Source organism: Carassius gibelio, chromosome B3, assembly GCF_023724105.1.
Source record: "Carassius gibelio isolate Cgi1373 ecotype wild population from Czech Republic chromosome B3, carGib1.2-hapl.c, whole genome shotgun sequence".
Classification (NCBI taxonomy): Eukaryota; Metazoa; Chordata; class Actinopteri; order Cypriniformes; family Cyprinidae; genus Carassius; species Carassius gibelio.
The window spans coordinates 5005423-5016819 of record NC_068398.1 but is presented as its reverse complement, the minus strand read 5'-3'; the positions used below and the strand labels follow the sequence as shown (position 1 = coordinate 5016819).

General features: G+C 41.0%; 1 protein-coding gene across 32 annotated transcripts; it reads right to left on the bottom strand.

Moving 5' to 3' along the window:
* Positions 1–1997: 1997 nt before the first annotated feature.
* On the bottom strand, positions 1998–10825 carry LOC127952534 (zinc-alpha-2-glycoprotein). 32 transcript variants are annotated; one of them, XM_052551067.1, is made up of 10 exons: positions 10628–10825; positions 9978–10250; positions 9599–9874; positions 9250–9525; positions 9023–9145; positions 4058–4198; positions 3893–4024; positions 3728–3826; positions 3576–3643; positions 1998–2897 (listed from the first exon to the last, which is right to left on the bottom strand). In XM_052551067.1, the coding sequence occupies exons 1-10, from the start codon at positions 10716–10718 to the stop codon at positions 2736–2738; spliced, it is 1641 nt and encodes a 546-aa protein (XP_052407027.1). In that variant the 5' UTR covers positions 10719–10825; the 3' UTR covers positions 1998–2735. The 32 variants fall into 32 exon arrangements, with proteins under 32 accessions (XP_052407027.1, XP_052407023.1, XP_052407024.1 ...); XM_052551063.1 differs by having other exon boundaries at positions 1999–2897; positions 3728–3859; XM_052551064.1 differs by having other exon boundaries at positions 1999–2897; positions 3761–3859.
* Between the last annotated feature and the right edge of the window lie 572 nt (positions 10826–11397).

The following is an 11397-nucleotide window of genomic DNA, read 5'->3' as shown; positions in this document are numbered from 1 at the left end:
TGTTTCTCATTGCACTTTTTTCTGTAGCATTGTTTCATGTGTAAACTTACCTTAAATAAGTATGTAATGCATGTACTGTAAACATATGTAAAGTTAGATTAATATTAGTCTATATGGTCCTGTGAGACACACGTCATTCCTTTGTATACCTCTACATACAGCTAAACTCAGTAAAGGCAGAAATGGAGAGACTATTTACAAGCCAAAATCCCCAAAATATACTGTTTGTCAGGATTATTAGTGTTGACAATGACAATCATCAGCAATCTTTATCAGCTTTGACCTCTTGTGGTTGTAGTGGTGGTGTTGTTTCTGTAGACTCTGTTAATCTGTTGCTGCAGTCCTAATACTGAAACACAGACATAAATAGTTACTGAATTATTTACTGGAGGTAGTAATGTAAATGATATTTAACTTGTGTTTCACTATAGCCTGTGGAGAAACAAAGTGTGTCAAAACTCACTGATATTCCAATTGAAATACACTTACCACATAGTAACGATCCACAGAGCTGTTCAAAGAGATATCTGATGATTCAGAGGTTGTCGTCTGTCCTGTAGGAAGTGATATTTAATATAAATTTAATACAGCTCAATAAATATCTAAATTGGAGTCATGTTCAGAGTCAGAAGAGTTAGTGTCTGACTAACTTTGGATCATCGGATCCCTGAGAAAAAATGTATCATAATAATCTAATTGTGCATAAAGCAGATTAGATATTGAGATTATATGTCCCTTTTATTTTGTTAGAAACTCCATCGTTCTCTTGAGCTACTAAAGGTCCAGTTATAGTTTCTAGTGATCCTGAAGTCACAGAGGTGTGTTTAATTGGGGTTTGTCTAAGGCTGGGTAATATGAACCAAAAATGATCACAATAAAATGGTTCATATTGGTCCAAACTGCATGATAATGATCATGATAACGGTCAAATCCTAATTTCTTTCAGGTTTATAGGTAGATTTCTTCTGCTGAATGATTTTAAATGAATCTTTTTGTCTAAACATGACAGTAGTCAAAACACATTAATAAATAGATGCACAAATGCTATATCAATTCTGAAATGACTCACAAGCTTCTGTGTTTAGCATATGAGTATGTTTGTGTGTCAACCAGCGTGAATTAAAGCTTTAATTAAATCAGTTCCTCACATAAAATGAAGATTTGGCCATCCCCATCAGTCACTACTCACCAATAATCCCTTTCTTCTTTAAGATGTAAAGCACTACACCAGCGACTGTTAGGAGCACAAGCACAGCTTTATCGTTTCTACCTTTTTCCTTCATGTCATTTACAGTGTGGCAACAGCTGTTTGTAAAAGATTGTTACAATAACCCACTTGAAAACAATAATGCATACAGTAACAAAACCAGTGTGACTGACAGTATGATCTTGTGTGTAACACATGTGATTGCTGTTGGTTTCCTAAGGGATTTTAGGGTTCTCCAAAGGTTACATTTCTCAAGAGATTGTAATTTTGAACATTGTGCCTCATGTAGAGAATGTAGTGTAGTGTTAAGTAGAAACTGTGCAGACTTGCTCGAGGGATTTGGTAAATGAGCTTCTGATTTTAGTGATTGTTTTTCAAGCACCAATTTCAGTATGTACAGAATGCACTTTTTATACCCATGCACTCTTGTTTCAGATGTTACATGTACATGTCAATTTACTACGTGGTCATTAGTTGAACATAATGCACTGTGTTTGCATTAATTATTTTGTATGTGCTTTAGAACAATAGCTGTTCAGTAGCTCTCTTTTATAGGCTTGTGGCCCAGCTTTGTTTGTAAATACTCATTAATAGTAACAGTACCTCCGCTCCCTACACGCAGAGTACACAGTCTGCGTAGGGCACCAACTCCCAGAGGGGGCACCATCCCAGTTGCTTAAAAAACATGCGCCATTCTCCCATCCGCGCTCGCACCTCATGTTAGCGGATGAATGTTAAGAATTGATGGATGGACATCTATGTCCGGGTAAGGGACATCAGCAATCACTTTATTAACATCAGTAGCATTTGAGGAGAATGACTTACAGTCATAAAAACAACTGTGATTGTTCATCTAGGTGACAGATATAACGCACAATTAAATTGAATGTTTGATATTTATTAAAATAAACTGTAAATCATATGTAAATTATGCTACTTTTTCACATGGGCTCAAACGCAAATTTGAAGCTCAATAGCATTTGAGGAGAAAGACTTGCAGTCATAAAACAATTGTAATGTGTTCATATAGGTGTCAGCTATAATGCACACCTTATACATTTTTAATATATATTAAAATAAATTAGAAATCATTTCGGTAAAAACAAGGCCCGTTTATCACTTTCAGGCACATTCCTGTGAAAGTGGGTTTTTACGAAAATGACCCATGGTTTTAACAATAACACCACAAATCATCGTTCTTGAAGCCATGGTAACTGCAAATTAACCATGGTTTTATTACTTCAAATAATAATTTACAAAGAAGTATTAATATACTGTAATATTTTGTTGTTGTTGCTATAAAAACAGACATTTTTGCTATAGATGACATTCTTTATAATTTCTTCAACAAAAAACATGCATATCACAACCCTTACAAAAATAAATCATGGTTTTATCATAGTAAAGCTGCTTAGTTTCCTTTTGCATGATCTCTGAATGCTTGAGACTATAAAATAAATTAGCGTCATAATTAAGTCATAGGTAAATGTCGAGAGCTAAAATTGTAATTTGTAAATAATATAATTTATTAAAAAGATTCTATTTTCCCCACTATATTAGATGTTTTTTCCCCATCATCATGTTTGTGGAATGTGGGCACAACAATACAATCCTTCTTAGGGCACCCATTTGGCCAGCAGCGGCCCTGAATAGAAAAAACTATTGATTTGTCATCACTGGAGGCCTCACCCTGGAAAACAGACAAAAGTGATCATGTCATTAAATATTAAAACAAGTTTTACAATATCCCAGTTGAAATCAGTGGATTCCTAGTGTTCCTTAATGTAGATTAAGATACCCTTAACAAAATCACTACCCATATCCTGGCACTATAGACTTTGGTCAGAGGTGCATTTCCCAAAAGGTCACAAGTTTTGTCATTACCAACAGAGTTTAATGGGACTTGCAACTCATCAAGTTCATCTCAGGTTAGTTACCATATTAAACTTAACATTAACAAAAATGAAAACAATGCTTTGAGGGATACATTTACAATCTTTTTAATGGCATGCATAATGTTCATAACTCACAACTATCCACCTGAGATTTGGACTGAACGATCGGTAGTTTGTTGTTAACACACCGATCATAAGCAACCGAGCAAACCATTGAACATACTGTACTTCAGCCCTCACAGCCTCGTTCTCATTCCTGTCAAAAACTAAATATAGCTGGTTTCCTATCTACTAGTTCAAAAACCCCATCAAAAGGCTAAGCATATTGCTGTCCTTGACTTATAATGGTGGAATCAGCTTGACTTAAGCAGAACTGTCCCTGTCTTCAAAATAGTTGACAACTGCAGTGTCAAGGAAATAAAAGAAAGAAATGTGTCTAAACAGCACTGAACTTCCATCTAATGTATAATTACCTGAGGGGAAATACGCTCCACTGAGCTTGCATCACTGCTGTCTGGTGTTTCACTATCAGTGTCTTGATCTGTAGGAGAAAGTAGAGTGCCTTGTAAAATTAACCATTTAGATAAGGTTGCACCCAGGGGCTCGTTGAGGGTCAGGGTCGTACCTGGGGTCTGCTCGTTGAGGGTCAGGGTCGTACCTGGGGTCTGCTCGTTGAGGGTCAGGGTCGTACCTGGGGTCTGCTCGTTGAGGGTCAGGGTCGTACCTGGGGTCTGCTCGTTGAGGGTCAGGGTCGTACCTGGGGTCTGCTCGTTGAGGATCAGGGTCGTACCTGGGGTCTGCTCGTTGAGGGTCAGGGTCGTACCTGGGGTCTGCTCGTTGAGGGTCAGGGTCGTACCTGGGGTCTGCTCGTTGAGGGTCAGGGTCGTACCTGGGGTCTGCTCGTTGAGGGTCAGGGTCGTACCTGGGGTCTGCTCGTTGAGGATCAGGGTCGTACCTGGGGTCTGCTCGTTGAGGGTCAGGGTCGTACCTGGGGTCTGCTCGTTGAGGGTCAGGGTCGTACCTGGGGTCTGCTCGTTGAGGGACAGGCTCGTACCTGGTGTTTGCGGGGCCATGGTGTAGATTGGACCCGTGGACCCTGTTTAAAATGATGTACATAGCACAAACAAATAAACAGAATAAGAAGATTCAAATAAAACAATGTTAAAGTTTTTTTTTTTTTTTTAAGTTTACAGGTGTCCAGATACCAAAACCAAATAATTCAATTTAAAATATCATTGCATATTCTTCACTGTATAAATTAAATATAGATTAATTCTTGTTAAAACTACAAAGGCAGGTTTTATTACGGAAAGATGCGCTTTATGTGACTACTTTTGGGCTGTTGAATAAAACACTCACCCACAGCCATTATAAAGCTTGGGATAGTCAAGACAATTTTAATATAACTCAGACTGGATTCGTCTGAAAGAAGAAAGTCATATACACCTAGGATGCCTTGAGGGTGAGTAAAACATGGACAGATTTTCTTTTTTGGGTGAACTAACCCTTTAATACTGTATTTTATGAATTCATGGGTGAAACTCAGTAAACGTTTTTGGCACCATGTCCTTTAAAATGTTACTTTTCCTACACGGGTGGTTTGATTTTTAATGAGATAATCTTAAAACCACACTGACAAAAAGTTATGGATTTCATGTCAATAGACATGCATTTATCGCCTTAATAAATTTACTGGAATGATGCCAAAGTCATCTGAGGCTGTATCTCTGCAAAGCTTTGACATACTGACACCAAACTTCAAACGTCCAAACGTCTTTGTCACATCAGTCAGAAAACACCACATCAATTTAAAACTGGTCAAAAGTTCTGAACCATAAAACCATATAATAATTGATTGTATTTGACTGTGTTGCATTTATGATTTTCAATCTTTTTAAATAAAATAATCTTAAAATGTCGTTGATTAATCATTGCTGCAGTTAATAAGTAATTAGTAATGTCAGGATCCTGCCCTGACAGTCTTGTCTGTAGTGTCTTTGTTCAATGTGTCTTTGTTTATTTTGTGCCTGAGCACATGGTTGTGTCTCTTGTGTCTACCACGTGCTCCTCTTGTCCCACCTCCTTGTTTTCCCTGGTCACGCCCTCTTGTTTAGTCCCCATTAGTCAGAGTGTTGTCACCTGTTTCTCATGTCTCTGTATGCTCTTATTGTGATCATTTCCCTCCTGTGTTTGCCGGTTTGTTTTGTGTGTGAGTTAGTGTCTGCTTAGCGTGCTAGCTGTTCTAAACTAATAGCGCTGTTCCCTTGTCAGTTTAAGTCTGGTATTTGTTAGTTTAAGTTTATCTTGTCACTGTTTATTCTAGTCTAGTTTAAGTGTTTCTCTTTGTTTGGATCTCACTTTTAATTTGACTGAAGTTTGACTTGTTCTTTAAAGTATTTATTTTCCCCTTTTGAGTTATTTTCTTGGTTAGTCTTCCAGTTATTTCTAGAACTTTATTTTGTATTTGTTTCTTTACCTTTTTAGTTTACTTTGGTTATTTCCCTAGTTAATCTGGTTTCTAGGTCATAGCACCCTTGTCTGATTTTTGCCCTTGTATTATTATTATTATAGTTGTTGTTGTTCTCATGTTGTCTTAAGTCTTGTCTTGTGTTCTGTGAGTTCTGTCTGTTCCTGTCTTGCCCGCTGCCTTCTCCCTGTCTACTGGGTCTCCCCGCCTGGAGGTCTGACGTGTGTGGCTATACCTCTATAGTCAAGTGCCCTTGGTTCCTGGTGTTGTGGTCTGGTCCCTTGCACAGCCTCCTCTACAGTCCTGCACTCGGTTGTCACCCAGAGCCCCCCTCGGCGGTCATCCCCCCCCCCCCCCCCAACTGCCTGCTCCACTGTCTACCCAATCCTACTGTCTGGACCGTTCAAGCCACTCCCTCCTATCGTGCTTTGTCTTTTGTCAATAAACGTTCCTTGTTCACTCTGCATCTGGGTCCTCTCCCTCAGTAACCCTGACAGAACGAACCAGCCAAGTCAGGACCCAGCAGAATGAGTATCAAGATCCTACCCCCTGCAAATGCTTAGGAGAGACTGGCCCGCCAGCAAGGCCTGGGTGCACTTCGGCAGCAGGGACAAGAGGTGAGGGCCTTTGCCCAATTCTTTTGGACTATGTCTAGGGGCCTTGAGTACCAGGATGCAGCCCTTAAGGATGTCTTCAACCTCTGTTTGGATGATCCACTGCCTCAGTGGGAGATGGAGCAATTGAGGATCTTGGACTTTTGGAACTTTTCCAATTATTTGCACCACCGCAAGGATTGGCAGATACTTACACCACCAGAGTCCCCCTACAGTGATCACCCCACTCTCACTCCATCGAGTCAAGTCCCTGATCATCTTTTGACTCCCACTGAGAAAAGGAGAGTGAGAAGGAGGGCAGCCAAAGCTGCTGCATCTGTCATGGAGGCCTCTGTGCTGGTTCCAGCCTCCGAATTGGCTGAGTCCCTCACAGTCACGTCTGAGTCAACCAAGTGCTCTGAAGCAGTCAAGCTCAAGGAAGCTGTGAGGGAGGTTCCCCTGTTAGCCCCTGTTCCTGTGCCAGTCAAGCCTATTTTAGTCCATTCAAAGTCAGTCAAGTCCAGTCCTGAAAATTCTGCGTCAATGTCAGTTCATGTAAGTCAAGATGTAGGTGATGTGAATGCTTACAGGCCTGGGAGACGAAAGGGTAGGAGGGCCCGTGCCAGGAGAGCTAGAGACCTTAGTCTGGAGATCCCTCCTGCAGGTTCCCTGGGTGATCTCAAGTGGCCTGCTGCTTCAGTCATGACCATGGGGTCCAGTGGTGAGCAGCCAGCTCCAGAGCTCACTCCAGTGTCTGCTCCAGCCCCTGTGTCTAGCCCACAGAGGACTCCAATCTTGGTGGCCCCAGTGGGCAATTCCACAGCCCTCGAGGGCGGTCAAGAACCCACCCCCGAGTCGGTTCCAGTAGCCCCGGAGGGCAGCTCAGCAGCCCCTGAGGGCGGTCAAGAACCCACTCCCGAGTCAGTTCCAGTAGCCCCGGAGGGCAGTCCAGAACCAAGTCCGGAGTCCATTCTTGCAACCCCAGGGGGTCCTCAAGAATCAGTCCCTGAGCCCATTCCTGCAGCCCCGGAGGGCAGTTCGTCCACCCGCCAGGCCGCTCAACGGTCAGTCTCTGAGCCCATTCCTGCCGCCCCAGGGGGCAGTTTATCAGCTTCTGAGTCTCTTCCTGTGGCCCAGGAGGGCATTTCGACAGTCCCCACAAACCTTCCACAGTCGCCTTTGGAGCCCGGTCCAGAGAACCCTAATCTCTATGAGGCCATTCCAGAATCCCTTGCTAGTCATGTCTTGCCAACCAAGAATACCCGGCAATCCACCCTGAATACCCAGTCCAGTTGGCAACCCTTGCCTGTGAGAGGTGTTCCTGTAGGGAGAGGTGCCACCAGCAATGCCCCCACCTTTGCAGAGTTGGATAGACCGGGTTTCCCCAAGCCGGCAGCACCCTGGCCTAACCATTCCCCTGGAACTTTTTCCACCCCTCCCAGCCCACCCCCCCCCCCCCCGTTTTCCCTGATAGGCCTGGATTTCCAAGGTTTTCATCCCACCCACCCCCCCCCAGTCAGTACCATCTTGGCCCCCTACCATGCCTGTGCCCCCTTTCACTCCTCCACCCAGGGTGGACGCCTGGAGGCGTCCTTTGGAGGGGGGGTACTGTCAGGATCCTGCCCTGACAGTCTTGTCTGTAGTGTCTTTGTTCAATGTGTCTTTGTTTATTTTGTGCCTGAGCACATGGTTGTGTCTCTTGTGTCTACCACGTGCTCCTCTTGTCCCACCTCCTTGTTTTCCCTGGTCACGCCCTCTTGTTTAGTCCCCATTAGTCAGAGTGTTGTCACCTGTTTCTCATGTCTCTGTATGCTCTTATTGTGATCATTTCCCTCCTGTGTTTGCCGGTTCGTTTTGTGTGTGAGTTAGTGTCTGCTTAGCGTGCTAGCTGTTCTAAACTAATAGCGCTGTTCCCTTGTCAGTTTAAGTCTGGTATTTGTTAGTTTAAGTTTATCTTGTCACTGTTTATTCTAGTCTAGTTTACGTGTTTCTCTTTGTTTGGATCTCACTTTTTTAATTTGACTTAAGTTTGACTTGTTCTTTAAAGTATTTATTTTCCCCTTTTGAGTTATTTTCTTGGTTAGTCTTCCAGTTATTTCTAGAACTTTATTTTGTATTTGTTTCTTTACCTTTTTAGTTTACTTTGGTTATTTCCCTAGTTAATCTGGTTTCTAGGTCATAGCACCCTTGTCTGATTTTTGCCCTTGTATTATTATTATTATTATTATAGTTGTTGTTGTTCTCATGTTGTCTTAAGTCTTGTCTTGTGTTCTGTGAGTTCTGTCTGTTCCTGTCTTGCCCGCTGCCTTCTCCCTGTCTACTGGGTCTCCCCGCCTGGAGGTCTGACGTGTGTGGCTATACCTCTATAGTCAAGTGCCCTTGGTTCCTGGTGTTGTGGTCTGGTCCCTTGCACAGCCTCCTCTACAGTCCTGCACTCGGTTGTCACCCAGAGCCCCCCTCGGTGGTCATCCCCCCCCCCCAACTGCCTGCTCCACTGTCTACCCAATCCTACTGTCTGGACCGTTCAAGCCACTCCCTCCTATCGTGCTTTGTCTTTTGTCAATAAACGTTCCTTGTTCACTCTGCATCTGGGTCCTCTCCCTCAGTAACCCTGACAAGTAATTGCTCAGTGTCATGTTAAACGTAAATATTGTCATGTTATTTCAAACCTGTGTGTTGTATTCTTTTCCTAGTGGAAGTTTTAGCAGATTTTTAGGGGTAAATATTTGGGTAAATGGTTCATTCTCTACACTGCTTGTCCTATGTAAAGTCAGATAAATCTATCCCAATGTCTCAAGCCATTATGATTAAAAACCAAAAACAAGAATGTGTGGATCATCTTTAATTAGTGACTACTCACCATTAAGGCATTTCTTGTGTTTGATGTAAAACACTAAAACAATTGGCAGCAGAACGGAAACTACAATCCCTGCTCCAATCAAAGCTATGAAAGTGTCTGTTGGGCAGTCCAGGCAATTTCCATCTGTAAAAAATCCCAAAAATAAGGGGAAAATGAAAATTTTCAAAACTTAAATTCCTTTTTAATTCATCAAGTAATGTTTCTGTATGTGTAACTGCTTTGGTTACCCCATTTTTTGATAATTGGTTCTTCCATACTCTTGTGGGTCACAAAACAGTCATATTCTGCTTCTTCATCCTCATTAATCTCCACACTCTTCTGTATCTGGAAGGTCCCATCAGGGTTCGGTCTGATTTCAGTGGATGTTATCTCAGGCAGAGGTGTGCGATATTTCCTAATGGTCATCATCATGTCTTTGGCGTAGAAGCTGGAGGCCATACAGATGAGTTTCAGCTGGGTTTCATTCCTGGATTTCCTTGCAAACATGTGAACATCTGGAAGAGCTGAAAACACAGGAATCAGTTTATCAATCATCTGCAGATGAATATCAAATATAAATGCGGTACATTTACTCACAAGCTTTTCTGAGCTCCTCATCTGCATATTGTCTGAATCTCTTGAGCCAGACCTCACACTCCATTTTCAGGTAGTCTGCTGTGTGTTGATTTAAGATCGGCACATTTTCCCATTTCCACTTGGATATTAAATTAGTGTCAACTGGGGCGACCCATTGAGCCTCCTGATAATCATAAGACAGAAAGTCCTCTCCATCATAGCAGTACTCATTAATGCGTTTTGGTTCATATCCCTGCTCAACTTCACAACCGTGTCTCCACTGAAGAACATGAAGATCTGAAATGGAGATGGATCAAAATATTGGTAAGAAGAAATATAATGAAAGTATAGTACAATGAATTTATTTAGGTTCAAATTAAACTGTATAAATGCTCCTCACCTGATTCATTTTGTTTCATGCATTTCATCAGAGAGAAGATATTCAACCTAATCCACTGTTCTTTGCTCTTTGTAAACTGCGTGTCTTCTTCCCAGTAATCCTCCGGCAGTTTCTCCTTCATCCAGGTCTGTTTGGCAATATTTCTCTGTTCTTCACTATTGTAATAGTCGATCTGTGTGTCATCTAGCAGACCCATAGCAGTGAATTCATAGATGCCCGGCAGATCGACAGGTTTGGACAAACCTGTGTAAATGTAATACAGCGAGTGTTTCTCTGCAATGAAGAGCAAAAGAAACACGTGATACAATGTTGAATTCCTGATGGAGAAAACAGTAAAATATATGACTGAAGTCTCAAGTTTAAGCAACTCAAAGATACTGAATCGTATCACATGGATCTAGTCCTGATCTCTGGGAGACTAAACCTGAATTTTGATCAACATGACAGCAGCTTAGCTACCAAAACCTACATATAATCCACAAAACTCGTATTTAGTTAAACGATTATAGAAGTTATAGTTATATCTTTCAAGTTTACTATACAGCATAAATTTGTAATAAGATTTCAATTATGTTCTTATACATATGCCAAATGTTCAAATTCAAAAAGTTACTTTCACTTTCTGTTCTAATTGTTTCCTTCAACGTTACCTGCTTGAATTGAAGGCAGAGTCCTATAAAGAAGAAAAACACAAAGTAGAGCAAAGAGTTTGGCGACACGTCCACATTGTTTAAAAGCCATGTGTGAATTTATGGTAATTTTCTGGTGTTTACATCGTTCCTTCACGTCTGAATGCAGAAACTGAATGCAGCAGAAAACCAGTTGCAAATGGAGGATGGGTTTCTGTGTTTATAGATAAGACTAATATATCAGTGGTTTAACCAGGGGCGTAGCCATCTTTTCAGAAGTGAGGGGGACAGAAAATACACACACACACGCACACACACACACACACACACACACAGATATACATATATATATATATATATATATATATATATACATATATAACATTACGATATAACATTTCTGTAAACATTTCTACTAGTCAAGAGTTTTTTAACAGTGAGATTTTTAAATAATTCTCTTTTATTTAGCAAGGATTCTTTAAACTGATCAAAAGTGTTGAAAAAGACATCATTCTACAAGAGATTTCTATTTCAGTAAAATGCTGTTCTTCTGCACTGTCTATTCATCAAAGAAACCTGAAAACTTCTACTCTACTTTTTTTTTTTAGGCAGCAAATCAGTATATCAGAATTATTTCTGAAGGATCGTGTGACTGGAATAATGCAAAAAATCAGCTCTGAAATCTAAATAAATTACATTTTGAAATATATTAAAATAGAAAACAGCTATTTTAAATAGGCTAGTAAAAATATTTCAAAATTTCACTGATTTGCAGTACTTGGATCGAATAA

Bases quoted from the DNA above. Each gene is read 5' to 3' on its own strand.
- LOC127952534 (XM_052551063.1), bottom strand. From the start codon at position 10,718: ATGGCTTTTAAACAATGTGGACGTGTCGCCAAACTCTTTGCTCTACTT. The intron at 9,146-9,249 runs GTAACCAAAGCA...GATTTTTTACAG, and splicing joins ACCAATTATCAAAAAATGGG to ATGGAAATTGCCTGGACTGC. The intron at 4,199-9,022 runs GTGAGTAGTCAC...CATTTTAAACAG, and splicing joins ACACAAGAAATGCCTTAATG to GGTCCACGGGTCCAATCTAC.